Source organism: Simochromis diagramma, unplaced genomic scaffold (assembly GCF_900408965.1).
Source record: "Simochromis diagramma unplaced genomic scaffold, fSimDia1.1 OVJJ01000205.1, whole genome shotgun sequence".
NCBI classification, from domain to species: Eukaryota; Metazoa; Chordata; class Actinopteri; order Cichliformes; family Cichlidae; genus Simochromis; species Simochromis diagramma.
In genome coordinates this window covers 18,283,191-18,298,373 of record NW_024386782.1, presented here as the reverse complement: position 1 = coordinate 18,298,373, position 15,183 = coordinate 18,283,191, and the positions used below count along the sequence as shown (strand labels likewise).

At 40.6% G+C, this 15,183-nt stretch overlaps 1 protein-coding gene across 2 annotated transcripts; it reads right to left on the bottom strand.

The window, feature by feature from the left end:
• Positions 1-510: 510 nt before the first annotated feature.
• On the bottom strand, positions 511-5,980 carry LOC120727888 (uncharacterized protein CXorf38-like). Of its 2 annotated transcripts, none has more exons than XM_040022492.1 (6): positions 5,743-5,980; positions 5,389-5,520; positions 3,260-3,382; positions 2,908-3,057; positions 2,596-2,796; positions 511-2,490 (listed from the first exon to the last, which is right to left on the bottom strand). In XM_040022492.1, the coding sequence occupies exons 1-6, from the start codon at positions 5,944-5,946 to the stop codon at positions 2,359-2,361; spliced, it is 942 nt and encodes a 313-aa protein (XP_039878426.1). In that variant the 5' UTR covers positions 5,947-5,980; the 3' UTR covers positions 511-2,358. The 2 variants fall into 2 exon arrangements, with proteins under 2 accessions (XP_039878426.1, XP_039878427.1); XM_040022493.1 differs by having other exon boundaries at positions 5,688-5,790.
• Positions 5,981-15,183: the final 9,203 nt, after the last annotated feature.

The window sequence follows — 15,183 nt, the reverse complement described above, 5'->3', positions numbered from 1 at the left end:
TATATTTTCATCTCATTTTAATTCACTTTTGCATACATTTGTTTCAGCCGCTGAATTCACTCAGCTCATGTTGGTGAAATATTTTCCTGCAGTTTGCACTCCTCACTTTCTATGGGTCACCAGAAGAGCACATGCATTATATATATACTGAATATATTTTCTTCACTGCTTGTTACAAGTAAAAATGACATCGGGTCCAGTGGGATAATGACTCAATATTTTTTTCCAATCTCCTCTTTATGTGTGCTCCCAAAGTCCCCACAGTTCCCCGTCTGTCCCAGAAGATATGTGAATCGTCTCAACATAATCCACTGTCAGTGGCATCCTAAAAAAAAAATCATCTCATTTTTATCTTCCTGTCAGACTCCTCCCATCAATGACTGTCTTTGTCAAAACTCCTACAGATATCTTCCTAAATCCCATCAGGGGTAATTATATGTAAATCCATCTCTCATTTCACTTCGTGATGCTGTGTGAGCTGTGCATGGCACATGTTTATCATTTAGAAAATACTTTTCAGTATTTTATTACTTTACACATATTATGGCATTTAACATGTTCATGGGGTTTAAAACAGAGAAAAAAGAGAAACCTGCCATCGCCTGACGTGAATAGTTTAAAATAATGCCTGGTAAAAAATCCTCTACCTAGGACCACCGGATGAGTATTTGGACTCTTGCTGAATCAGCAACATGTCAGATGGTACAGACCTCACTTTCACCTTTTCACTGGTCCCCACACAAGTTTTCCTGTTTAGATTACCCATGTACTGGACGGCTACAGCGTGCATATCTGCACTCTCTGGAGGGTTTGTGAGTGATAGAGAGATTTTTAGGCCTGTCATACCTCTCCTGTCCCCAGCATAGCTGTCATGATTAAAAAGCGTTTCCCAATAGAAGAAGAAGAAAGTTCACTAGCCACCCTCTCAACCTGAAAGAGCCAGGTGCCAGTGGAGACGTTATTTAGGAGGTTCCAAGAAAACAACCCCCTCGCTCTCAAGCAGCCCGGATTAGTTGTTTACAACTGCTTTTACCTCCTGTGCTACGAGTGGTCTCCTGGCCACAAAGTAGAAACAGGAAATCTGTATGTGGTTTCTAACCACAGTCTTATTTTCATTCGCTACTCATATCTCAGGCCCACACTCAGAGCCTCACTCACATTAAAGCATAAATATAAACACATTAGAAAAAAGTAGTTTTTACTTCGCATGCATGTGTCAACACACAGGGCGCACAGCTGACAGCAGAGCCATCATAAAGCACACGCTTATGAAACAAATAGAATAAAAGATTAAAAGAGCAGGTGGTGGCTGTCGGCTGCTCTGTGCTGGCGTCGTCCTGAGTGCACTGATACCCGAGTTTGAGATAAACCTGGATCCATAAATATCACTTTTGATTAAGTACAGTTTGAATTTGGCAAATTACAAACCAAGTCTCTCTCTAAAGTCTTTACCATCCATTTTTTAAGTCAATTTGCAGATTTGGGTTGGAATTTCTTTTTTCTTCTGATGTTTTGTCTGCCATCTAGTGGGGGCCTTAAAAATAAAGTTCTGTCTGGGTACTCCGTCTTCCTCCCTTCCTTCCTTTTTTAAATTGTTTTTCCAGTTTACTGGTGAGAGAGAATATCAACCAAAAATCCAGAAAAACACAAGTTATAAAATACAAAGATTTGTATCCTGTCGCAAGTGGCAGCATATATCCAAACAAGCACTCTGACTGCACTTTAATACTATTTTATGTACGTATATACACATTCCAGAGAGAAAAGACTAGCAGCTAGCAGCTCTACCCCTCAGCCTCCTGGTAGATGCAAACTATGTTATTAATTTAATAATTAAAATCCTACGTCTCTCCTTGGTTTGTCTACACCAACCTCCTGCCCAGCTGGGTCATGACAATACTGCATCAGCCTTTCACAGTTGAGGGTTAAAAACTATTGTTTTATTTAGATTTTACTTCTGTACATCTTTTAAAGTTATGGCTTAAAATAGAAAAAGAGCTCAAATGACCTAAGACACCAAATAAACTAATGTTCCCTTGCCCAGCTGCCAGCTGTTTTTAGCTTAGACAGGAAGAGAACACTTATTCGTCATGTGAACTACAGCTTTCCATTTCTGTATTTCCGTTTTGACAATGACTCATAAGGTGCCCATTTTTTATTACAATCAACTGAAAGTTAAGACTGAAAAATGTGCAAAAAACCGGAAAGACTTCAAAAGACTTTTTTCAAATATTATAATATAACATTTTTAAAAATAAAGCCCCACTGTGCTTAGATATAAAGCCCTCATCCTTCAGATTAAGTTCTGAAGTTAAACTATTTTAAGTATATACACGGACACAGAACACAAAGTGCTCCTCATTCACTTCCTCCTCTTCCTTTTTCTTTGGCCATTAGAGAGTTGATGGTTTGCAGCTCTGCAGAGAACCTCTCATTAAGATCTTTGTTGGTTTGCAGGAACCCTCCCAGACTCTTCAGCCGCTCTGTGTCCTAAAGAAGAAGCAGTCAGCAGAAGTCATGAAACATACTCCTTTTATGCATTATGTGTAAAATGCATAAACAGAAATGAAGGAAGGCCTTCTTTCCTTTTCCCACCTGTGTCTGGCTATCAGTATCCTCATCAGCAGCATGCAGCAGCTCCTGCAGCATCTCTTCTAGCAACTCAGCTTCCCATTGGCCGACATCAGCACCAGACTCCTTATGGCTGACAAAATCAGCCTCTAATCCATCGCCCAAGCCACCAGAATCCATTTGATCCAAACCAGATACATATATTGACAAATTGAGGGTCAGCATCTAGGAAAAAAAAAATACACAGAAACTGTTACAGAACACAAACACACACAGACAATAGTTCGCTTCTATCACAGGGCATTTCCAGCGGTGGCGCTACACAAACACGCTTACCTCGTCTATTTTGTTTCCAACTGTTGCCATCTCAGGTACGTGTCTGAACTGATTCACAAAGTGGTTCAGAGCGGTCCAGTAGTGTTGCATCCAATCATCTGTCACACGGTACTCAGAAGAATGCATCAGCTCGTTCCTGCATCGGATCACCTGGAAGCAAACGAACACGTTACAGAGTACCGGTTAAAACTATCATCACACCCTTTCAAATCAATCTGACCAGCCATAGCAGGAATACAACTCTGGAAAATTATAAGACAACAACTGAATTAAATTGGAAAAAAGTATAACGTTTTTACATGACTAACAGAAAACGTGAAAAGTGCCCGTTTGAACAAAAATCAGTGAGTACCTCTCTGACCAGTTTTGGATCCACGAATGAGAAATACGTGCAGTAGTTGATCAGGTTAAGCAGAGCAGGGGCGTCGCATTTATCCGCACCCTTCACCTTCGCCTGACCTCGTGGCATGAAGGCCTGCAGACAGAGAGAAAGAGGCTGCCATTAGCTCCATGCACTCTGCATCTTTTTACAAAATGCAATGTTTACATTTTTTTTTTACTTTTAAAGTCAATTGTTGTTATTACATAGTACTTCAAGATATAACAAGAATAATGTTGTTAAGCAGCTCCAATCCAACGAATGGTTCGCAAAGACATTGAAACTCACCATCTTCTCTTTGCTCTGGTGGCTCCTGACTGCAGACTTTGACAGTAGGGCCGATATATATCGGATGACGATATAAAAACGTCTATCGTTTCATTTTACGCTATCGTTTGTTTCGTGGTGTCGCAAAATAAACTGTTTATGGCAATATTTTTTCATCGTTTTGATGGTCACTGTAGTGGCTATATTAATTTCTTAAAGTTCCCTCTTTCTCTTATATTTAATATAACCACACTACAGACGGACAAGCGCCTGTTTTTATGCATTGTGGTTAGCAACAATGACAGTAACACAATCGCGTGTCCGCTTGTTTATGTTCCACATAAACCTTTCACAATAAAGCTCAAGATCCTGTTGAGACTTTTCAAAATAAACTGAATAACGTGAAAGAGCAGATTATTTACGGATGAGAAGTAAAAAGGAGCCGCCAGGTGCTAAAAAATAAACCTTAGACTTAAACGTCAGAACAGGCTTTTCCCTGCAGCACGCTGTGTAATAAATACTCACAAAGTAAACGGCCGGAGTTACAACTTATGTCTAATAATGTATAGTTTCATGCATCGGTTAAAACACTCGACTCCAGCTACATGACGCGCAGCTGGAAACACTTCCTGCAAGTCGAGCTGCCCGAGATTCACAGAATTTACAGAAAATGTTACATTTTTGTGATTTATATCGTTATCGAACGATAGATGTCTTAATATCGGGATATGAGATTTTGGTCATATCGCACAGCCCTATTTTACAGTGATGTGTAATCAATGACGAGCTGCAAGTTCAGTTACAAAAATGCCTTTTTGACTGTAAATTTCAAGTTCCTATGAACAGCTGCCCAATGCAAAAATCCATGTCAGAACTTTTGCCTCCTAATGTGGTCATAAACTAACAAGAAAACATCATGCAGGACATGTTCATCACACACAAAAGAGCCTGTGTGACGCTCGGAAAGAGTTCCTGATGCCTTCAGCGATCACCGGCTACATGTATAATTACTATGGTGAACTGTCTGCAGTACAGCGGCAAACTTTGGCTATGTGTCAGAAAATAAAACCATTTATCAAACAACTTCAAATCCTTTGTCTAAGCTGGAGCAAAAGTGCATTTTACTACAAAAGCAAATCAATAAAGCTGATTTCCTGTACATTCAAAGGGGTGAAAAGGAAAAACAGCACACAATACATTTATTAAACTTCTTAAATTAAATCTGAAAGCCTGCACTTCAGCAACATTAGAACTGTGTCATTGTTAAACACTGTGAGTCTGTATGTTTTTGCCCTGCGCTGGCACAGTTATTATAGCTTTGTATTTTCTAATTAGTTTTCGTTTTTTTTTTTCATTTCGAAGTTTTGTTTTGAAGTCACTTTCATTTCAGTTACTTTCCGTTTCGCTTTTTATTGTTTGAAAATGCTTAAAGTTTTAGTTGTCATTAGTTTCAGTTTCTAGTCCTTTTAATTATTTAATAAGCTGACTAAGTCTTGTTAACATCAGGAATCTCACAAACACATCCAGCAAAGCCTCATCAGGGAAGTTGTGATAAGATTTTTTTTAAGCCAAACTAACCAAAAAATAAAGCTTCCTCTATATTTTTTATTTTTATCTTAGTTAGCAGGTCAAAGTTCCACCAAGACTCAATTTTATTTTACTTACTTTTTTTTAAGTTACGCTTTTCACACAGTTTTAGTTTTTTGTTTACTTTTAAGTTTTACTGTTAGATACCAGAAACATGCACCTCACAGATTCTGCACAGATTTCTAAGTTGGGGCAGCAGCTCATATTACAGCTGCGTCTCATAACGCTGGCTGTTATGTGCTTCCTACCTTTGCCACCTCCCAATGGTCTGTCCTCCAGTATGGAGGGAAACAGTTGTCCCAGTTGACTGTAACATCAGGCTGCCTGTGGTGTCTCAGGATCGCCTTCTGCCACTCTGAACACACCTTGCATCCCGACAGCTACACAAACATAAACATACTTGCTGTTTAAAACCTATGTGAGTTAGTGCGACAACAACAACAACAACAATAATAATAATAATAATAAAAATAAGCTGAAGATCTACTGAGAGCACACGGCCTATAATAAAGGTGGCAATAAGCTCATAGTGGTTGTGGTTGATCACCTGCCACAGGTAAGGGCATTTAAGTGGCACCAGCGCATTAAATGACGAAGCACACCTTATTCCCTCTAGGTTTACATGAATCCCTGCACGGGCTCCGGAGCACAGCGCTTTGATTAAGCAGATCTCCGTGGAAAGCCCTCATGTGTCGGTCGGTAAACGGGAGGAGGCCATCCTTCAGTATGAGCAGACAGCGTCCCGCTTTCAGCCAGTTTGTGTACTCTCTGTCGTTCAGACGAGCCGCCAGCTCCGCGCGGACCATCTTCAACTTTCTTCCTGTACACGACACAGAAGCAGCGCGAGTTCGCCTTCGTCATTAGCGCCGCCCACTTTGTGCAAACAAGCCACTGGCCGCAAGATGGCGCCATTTACTTTGCTACTGCTAACCTAGCGGCTTTCAAGAAATATGGCTCTATTCAAAGGTCCTAAAGTGCTGTGTTTTAGGAATAGGTGTTGTGATTTATCCGTGTGTCTGTCACACAGAGTTCAAATGCCTGCAGAGAACTACTGGGAGGGACTTGAGGGCATGCTGGGGTGTGGACTGCTTTCTGGCAGACATTTGTTTGTCCAGAGTTATAGTGTGAGGGTTTAAAAGAGCCAAAGCTACTCCTGCGCAACAATTAGTGGAATGAGCTGTCACATTTTATCTAAAAGGAGCTCATTTGTGCATTTCTTTCTCCCCCTTAAAGGTTCCCATTGATCCTGTTGGGTTGGTAGCTTTTACTGATACAGATGCAAAGATTAAAGGCTGACTCATGAGCACTGCAGCTGATGCTTCATGACAGAGTCGAGATTATTACTGATGATAGCCCATAGAAACATAACAGCAGCAGCTCCACGCACAGCAGCATTACAGGAGCGAAAAATAGGTTGAGCTGACGAGTAAGAAGCTGTAGTTTGATCAAATCACGGGGACAGCTATTTAAAAATGCATTCTAAATGTAAAAAGATGATAAATATTTGACGTTACAGGGCCAATTTATCCTCATTACAAATAAATAATGAATGCATCATAGGAGCAAACATATTTTGCCAGGTATTTGGATGAACAAGATGGGATTTCTACTGCCACCTTAATGTCCTTTGATGTTAGCGCCTTGAAGCACCAACTGCAGCAGTATGAGAAGCTGAGGAAGAACAGTCCTCGTTTACAGTGCGATCAAGTCAGCATTAGCAGGTCGAACGGGTGATGCTGAAGTAAGTTTTGATCACTCTCTATTCCAGTGTGTTTCGCACTTTGTGTTGCTTTGTTTTCACAACCGGATTTATTTTCTTTATCACTTGCTTTATGGTCAGGTTTAAGCACCAAGGCTTAGTTAAGTTTACACACCAAAAACAAAAGATCGTGACTGGGTTAAAACGTACACATTAAAAATACAGTTTTTAACACTGCACCACTAGATGTCAGTAGATTGTTGATTGCAGGTGACTGAATTGTTTTCTTACTACTCCAATTTCAAGTAGGCCTACATAATCCTAGCTACGTAGACGCTGTAGGACATGGCGGGTCCACAAACTGGAGCCCATACCTGAGCCCCGTGAATGTTTGCTCTCCTGTAAGCTTTGCTTTGGTCTCCTTTGCAGAGAGGAGTAGCTGGCTCTGCACTGCTGCATGACCTGCTTTGTTCACTAGCGAGTTTCCAACTGTGTGGGGGCTTTTTCACCAAAACTGTCTGGCCAGTGCATCTAAAAAACACACACACTGATGATAGCTTGCAAGAGCTATAGACTGTAAATAAAAGGTGCATGTTGCCTCTTGCTGAAAAGTGCAACTAATGAATAAAGTCTTTTAAACTTCTAAAATTAACTAAAGCTTGCAGGAGATTAAAACAAACAGACTTTGTACTGAAGATATCAACTAAAGTTGAACTAAAGCTAGACTGCACTTTAATATAACATCCGATTAGTACCACAACATGAAAGTCAGGTAATCCTTTATTTAACTAGGCAACACAATGAAAAACTTTCTTTTTTACAAGTCTCCTGAGGAAACAGTGGAAGGGATCAACTGTTAAAACAGTGCTCCATTTGTGGTGAAGGTTTTAGTTCAAATTTGCAGAGCATTATTACAAATGGTACTTTTAAAGCTGCAGTCTTTCTGATGGCCACCAGGGGGCATTGGATGAAGAAAGAAATCTCTTTGTATAGAAGTGAGTGAGAACGCAACCTTACTTCTCCCTTCATTTATGACTCGAGTAAACATTTTCCTGATGACTTTACAATCTCAATATAGTCTCAAGCATTATTTAATATAGTCTGATGTTTATTTTGTCAATTATGTATATGTATTTATAGTAAAAACAAAAGCAAGAACACAGGATATGACCATAGGCAATATAAAAACATTGGAGTAGTTTCATAGTTTCCAGGTTGGGAGAATGAAGCCAGTGAAACTGCATGCTTGTGGAATAATGAGTTGTCAACCGTAAGTCATGAGCCAATGAGCATTGACCTTCTCATCACATATGGGTTTTTGTTATTGTTGTTTTGTTTTCTAACCAAGATGCTTACAGCATAACATGTTCAGTTTCAAAATACCAAGATGGTGACGTGCTCAACAAAATCCAACAAAACAATAAAGTTGTAGAATAAAACAAAACAAATAACAGCACAGTAAGGAGACAAAGTGGGTTTCCTACGACAAGCTACACTTTTTCCCAGTTAGATTTTCAATTGAAAATCTAATTTTTCCAGCTTTATATCTGACAAGATGACGACATCGATACCATATCTAGCTCTAAGCAGGTCAGATCATCTTATACCTATGTGTAACGTATTACCAAGTGTGATTCCATAATGTGCTGGAGCTGCTACATTGTGCCAGTCCCTTATGAGAGGTGGCATCAGCAAGCTGCTACATCTGCTGCCTGAAAAAAGCAAGACTTGGATACCCAGAAGAGCCTGGCCAGCAGCTGCATGCGCTGACGTCCCTGAGGCTGCTGCTGGAGGTGTTCATCAGGGAGGAGCTGACAGATACCATGTATCAACTGAGACTTGGGGCTTGCCGGGGGAAAGAAACTTCTAACCCCTTGCTATTTCAAGCCTGAGCAGTACGGAGAAACATCCTGTGTCAAAAGAAAATACTCCCAAAAACACTTGTGCTTAACATTGCACCTTCCGTTTTTTAGAAATATTGTGATTTCTGGTGATGTGTTTCCCCACACTGCTGTAAATAACTGTCCAAACTCAGACATCATCACCATATTTTGAGCCAAGTTGTGGTTTCACACCATAGTATTTTTTTTTCCTATTCTCTTTAGCTATCTAGAGCTTCTGCAGCATCAACAGCAAATGTCAGCTTTTACCATTAGTATTAAAGGAAAATAAGCTAATTTTTCAAAAACTGGCAATCGATATTGTATTTATGTAAGGGGTAATTGTAGAAATGACTAAGATGCTGGTTTACCAAACAATCAGTTTATTCATATCCAGTCGAGGTTTATTACAAACAGAAATATGAGCTGACTGCAGACCAAGGGGGAAAAAAAGAAATTAAAAACTGAAACTTGTCTCAAGCACAAGTGAATAGATTGCCATGAAACTTTGAAATAAGTAGGTCACCACATGGAGCATTTATCAACCTAATTTACTGAATCATTTCTGGTTCCAACAAGATTGCACTGTAGCATGCAAGAGTCGACTAACACAAAGCTCTGCTTTCATATTACAGGAAAATCAGATCCAAGAGCAAAAAAGCCAGGGACACTCCAAATGAGAAGTGTATCAGGAAAAAACATCACTGGTTTGTCACTTGCTACACTATTTTGACTAGGGTGACCAAATCCCGGCAAGCTAACTGTGCGGCAGAGAATATGTTTGTGTGGGGAAGTTTGCTAATGCTCAGAAGCATTTAGAATGTAAAATAAATATGTGAATCCGGACATACTATAGGCATAAACAGAAGCAAAAATTTTACTGTAGTCTTCTTTCTGTCATCTAGGTTTTTTGTCCCAATAACCTTTAAAACTGTTGTTATTTCATTTGCTGTTGTGGCTCGTAGTTGGGTCAGTTGGGTTTCAGTGGGGGTGCATCCAGCAACGGTCACGTTTCTTTCTGAGCTGCTGGTTTCTTGTGAGATGCTGACAAAAACATTAAAAAACAGAAAGAACGAAAACTCTCGGCGAATCGACCTCCACCAGTTTCAACCACTTTCAACAAGTTTCAGTTTTCACTATATGTGTGTTCCTTTTATTTGGGGTATTTTCTTTTTCATTTGTGTATTGTGACTTTCTGGTAGCTTGCAATTTCCACTGTGGGTATAGCGTAGGCAGCAAATACAGTGAAATCTTAACCTGCAGGAAACCCTTGATGACTGGCTTTCTTCACACCCATTAGATACAAGGCAGACTTTAGAAAAAGTACCTGTTTTTCAGGGTTGATTTTTGAAAACTAGAGCCAGTAAAATGTGGAACATTGTATCAATATGTGGGACAGGTGTACTAGGGATAAAAAAAAAAATGCTGTACAGTCCCACACCAGGTCACTCTAGTCCAGACTTTAACAAAAAAAATCAAAGACAACTATACTCTCACCACCAGCTTCTGGAAGAGGCTATTTCTTTAAACCAGGAATGAAGCTGAACTGCAGCAGAGCGTCCTTAAGAAGATATTGTAGTTTGGTCAACTATAATTAGAAGACTAAAGACTGAAGTTAGAAAACATAGTTCAAATGACTTTGCAAGTCAAAACAAGAATCAGTCGGAGAGCGTACACCTCCACCAAGGCAGTTCACTCTCTGGGCAGTATTTACTTTTCAGGGAATAGCATTTAAATTTGTATACATTCATTTTTTTCTTTGTCCTTTTTAAATGTACTTTAAAAGTGTGTAGTGGAGTAAAAGAAGTGCAATGTGCAGGCTTTTGTTAATTGCCCTGCTTAAACCCATTTCAATATATTTAGCATAAATATATTGCATAAATTTCATTATTTAGAAAAATTCACTTCAAGTGAAAGACATTTTTGATTAAAATTTTTTTAGCCTTCCCCCCTTGAAAGAAAGGGTGGTCAGAGGTCAAATGGGACATTGGATGCAAACTATAATGTGATATTTAAAACCCTATACCAGTATTATCTGAGTCAAATTTGAAGCAAAGTTTATCAATAAAAGACATCTTAAGAAAGTTTGGCCTTATTTGACTTTAAAGAAGAGGTCGGGGGTCCAAAGTAATGTGATCTTTAGAATCCCCACATTAGTGATGGGATTTCCGGCTCTTTTTAGAGAACCGGCTCTTTCGGCCCGGCTCACTAGAAAGACCCGGCTCTTTCGGCTCCGAACCGGCTCTTCAGGTTGTTTTGTTGCTTTAATTAATTTATTATTAACAATAATATAAAATTATGCACAAAAGGAATTACTAATGTAAAAAAAAAGTGGTTTTATTTATATATGTTTATATGTGGTGGCCCCTACAGACAAAGTACGTACAAACTCCAAAACACATTCTTAGAGTTAACTGAACTTCCAAAACAGAGCTACCTAGATTATTTGTAATTTGCCAATTACAAATAATGGCAGCAAGAAGCATAGTTTAGCTCGATATAGCATTAGCAGAATTCATTCAAAACTGTTTGAGCTATACAGACAGAATAACAAGCACGCATGTAAATACTATTAACGCATAATCTCCTCAGCGGATGTAAGTACTTGTAGTTTAATATTGTCAGACGGCATATTACTACACAAAAATACCGACTAAATATCAGTACCTAGCAAGTTTGTTATGAATATGTTAGCATGCTAGTGATGTTAGCTGTTATCCTAATTAAAGCCCCACAGCAATACAAGCATGCATGACTGTAGACTCTAATGACTTTGCTCTATGTCCTTTTCAGACTCAGGAAAGAAATGAAAGACAAACAACTCAGAAAATTCTTTTTTTTTTCTTTTTTGTTGTTAGAGGATTTGATTGCTCCTGTCCTTAGTTACTAACAGGAGGTGATTGACTGCCTCCTGCCTAGTGCATGCTGGGATATGCTCTAGCCCCCATGACCCTGACTTTGAATAATGATGGAAGTGTAGAGGAAAAAAAAGAGCAAGGTAAGAAGAGTAAATCATGATTCTGTGTGGGTGCGTGCAAGTAAGCGCCGCACAGGTTAACGGGCCTACAAATGAAGCTGAAATAGGCAGAAACAGTCACAGGAATCCCAATTAAAAGATATCACGTTACAATTATGAAAATGAAAAGACGTTTGTGTTATATCAAATAATTTCATCTTTACATGAAAATTTAATTAGTCTTTTAGGATGTACAGAGAAAAACAAATATCCCTCTATCTTTGTAATTGGATCTCTATGGATTTGATTATAGTTAAAGTAGATTAGACACCCTGGAGTATGTGTGTGTGTGGGTGTGTGCGTGGGTGTGTGTGCATAAATGAGCTGGGACAGTTGCGGGGACGCAACAATATTAATGTGGCTATGTGTGTGCTCGTAGGTAGAGTGTGTATATAAATACATATATGCATTTGTGTGCACGTGTCAGAGTGTGTGCGTGTGTGTGTGCATACAGTCCCAGCAGGGTGTTTTTTTTAAAGCGGTGGAGATCAAAGAGACATTAGTATTCTGAAATAAATCACATGCTCAGGCCTCACTGTGTGGGTCCCCAAACACATACACAGGAGACACACACACTCTCTGTCTCATTCTTTCCATCTCCTCCTCTCTCTTTCCCCTTACCATCTCTCTCTTCAAAAGACACCACCACGAGCACACACCTCCATCACCACCAGCACCTCCACCACCACCCCTACCCCTACCCTCTACCTCATCCCCCCCGTCCCCCTTCTCTCCCCTGGCCCCTAGCGGCCTTCAGAGCTATCTGCTTACTGGCTCTGAATCCTTTGTTACATCCTTTCAGTTTCTCACGTTCCAACTTGAGCCCCGTCTCCTCCCTCCGTCTGCAAACAAGCAGGAAAATGCTTTGTCAGAGAAAACTGTTGTTCATTGCCGAAAAAGTCAGAAACGCAAAGTAGGGGGTTTTGACAAGTATATCCTAAGGGAGAGACTTCTCATTCCCCCCCACCCACCTCCCTCTTTCTCCTTTTCTTCTCCCCAATCCCTCCTTCGTTCACACCTCTGCCTCTCTTTCTCCCACTCGCTTCCAGGCTCAGGAGCAGAATCATATGAGGCAATGGTAATTTATTTCTGTTTTTGGTGCGTGAATATCTTTTGGGTGAAGTGTGAGCACTTCTAAGACTTTTGACAATGTTATAACTCACTCACAAATTCTGAAGTAATGAGAGCTGTTCTGCCGGGCGGCCGGCAGCAGCCGGACTTTGCTTTTCCCTGAAAGATGGCCACTGCTTTTGCCAGCGGGGGAAAAGTAAGGAAGAGAAGTGAAACGAAAAAGAAGAAAAATGATTGACATGGTACAGCTGGGAGAGGAAGAAACTCATTTTTAGCCACAGAATTAGAATGAGTAGAGCATAAATGCCCCCTGTAGCTGCCTGACAGTTACAATATCCATGAGATTTAGGGTTTTTCTTTGTGCTTTGTTGTTTGAGTGTGTGTATGTGTGTGTGTGAGTGCATTTGCATGTATGCGTGCATGTGGGCACGTGTGTGGGATGGATAAGTTTAGGCCAATGTGTACATGCATGTACTTATTTATGTGTGTGCTTGTAACTGTGTGTGTATGTGTGTGTGTCATTTTGATAGCCACCCACATGAATATGCAGATCAGTTTTAGAGAGCGTATGTGCTCAGCATTAAAGCCCACTCTCCACTGCTGACCCAATTTCACACTGCGGTGTATGTGTGTGTGTGTGTGTGTGTGTGTGCATGCGTGCACTCCCTTATCAATGCATTTTGCCGAGCTTTGGAAAATTGTGCGGTTAAGACGGAGGCGTCTGAGTAGGTGTGTGTGTGTGAGAGAAAGAGAGCTGACCTGTGAGTGTTTATAAAGAGAAAACCACATGTGATAAGTCTTGTCAACACGTTCGCATTCCCAGTTAAAAATTCACATTAATGCATGCTGACCAAACCCACAGTCATAAAGCAGCTCAACAACCTGACAACAATTCTGTCTTTATTTCTAACACAAAATCTGCATGTAGTCTTCACGCTTGCCTCACTTTGACTGTAGCCTTTTCAATTTAATAGCTATAATCAAGCTGTAACAGAAATAGTTGGACATCTCTGCAAAATCACTTTACAAGAGCTAGATAAGAATAATACCACGTTGATAGCCGCAGCCAATGGGCAGCTATCTTAGCTTAGCAGACTATCTATATTTAATCATGGCTGAAAAAAACACTTAAAATCTCCTCCCTTTAGCACTGCTAAAGGCTGATAAAACCCATGTTTAATATTGTACACTGCATGTAAAAGGCAGACGTAGGTAAGACTGAAAAGTAAAGCCAGTGGGAAAGTGCTTCAAACCTGCATTCTTTTTTTTACCACCCAGCAGGGTGCGACTCCATTGGTTGCAATCACAGACAGTACAAAAGATGAAAGTAGCTGCCATAATGTCCTTTAGTGCTGGTGCATTGATTCCTCATCTGGACGCAGCATTTTCACATTTACTCATCCAAGTGACTTCGTCAGTCCCAGCTGACTTTCTTTCATTCAGTATGATCCATATCAAATGACTGAGCCCATTAAATCATCAGGAAAGTGTTTACAGAGGTCAGAACAGACAGAAAGTTGTTTTCCCACAGACTTCTATACAACTGGAAGTCTTTTTGCAACCAGAGCTATCTGGAGGTCTGAAGGCCATGTGTTGGATGTGTTGGCCTTCAAACAGAATGCAAGGCACTTCTGTATTTTCTACGGTTTTCTTCACCCAGATAGTGATGGTGTCAGGATCCGAGTAAGCATCTGCTGTTTTTCCACTTCCTTTCTGTGTTTACCTGCACTTGCCTTCTGAGTGGAGCCTTGGTTCCTCACCTGCCCTGCTCACCTGTCATGCATTGACAATGATCAGCGAGGCTAAGGAGATCAACAAGGTTTTGGAAATAAGGTCCGATTCCGTCCCCAGTCAGCCACCTGTTTTAACCACGCAAACCCTGTTTTCAACTCCCAAGGGAGCCCCACCTTCTTTTGCTGCTGCCGTCTCTCCTCAACTCACGCTGGTGCTTTGTGACGCTGTTTCCAGGGTGCCTCAACCCTTTTCCGGGGAACTGGGTCAGTGCAGGGTTTCCTATTACAGTGCTCACTAGTGTCCTCCAGGCAGAGTTTTGCAAGTCCTTATTGATCAAACGAAGGATCAATTAGCCTCTCACGAGCCTTGGTCTCTATCTCGTTCTCTCTCTCAGGATTGCCAATCGCCTAAGAAAGAGAGAGGCAGAAAAGAACTACAAGTGCCATAAAGCCTTGTTGCGCTCCTTTCCAATCTCTGCATCTGCTGCTCCACTTCCCGTGTCAACATCCACTTCAGTTACCTTTCCCTCTTCCCTGAGCCTACGCAAATGGGCTGTTCACGACATTCGCCGGAGGAGAGAGAGAAAGACGCTTTCACTTACGCAAATGATTTTACTGCGGAGCATCGGATCATTTTCTTGCTA

Coding starts and splice junctions, on each gene's coding strand:
- LOC120727888 (XM_040022492.1), bottom strand. CDS start 5,946: ATGGTCCGCGCGGAGCTGGCGGCTCGTCTGAACGACAGAGAGTACACA. Junction 3,058..3,259: donor ATCCAAAACTGGTCAGAGAG/GTACTCACTGAT, acceptor GTTTGCTTCCAG/GTGATCCGATGCAGGAACGA. Junction 2,491..2,595: donor ATACTGATAGCCAGACACAG/GTGGGAAAAGGA, acceptor CTTCTTCTTTAG/GACACAGAGCGGCTGAAGAG.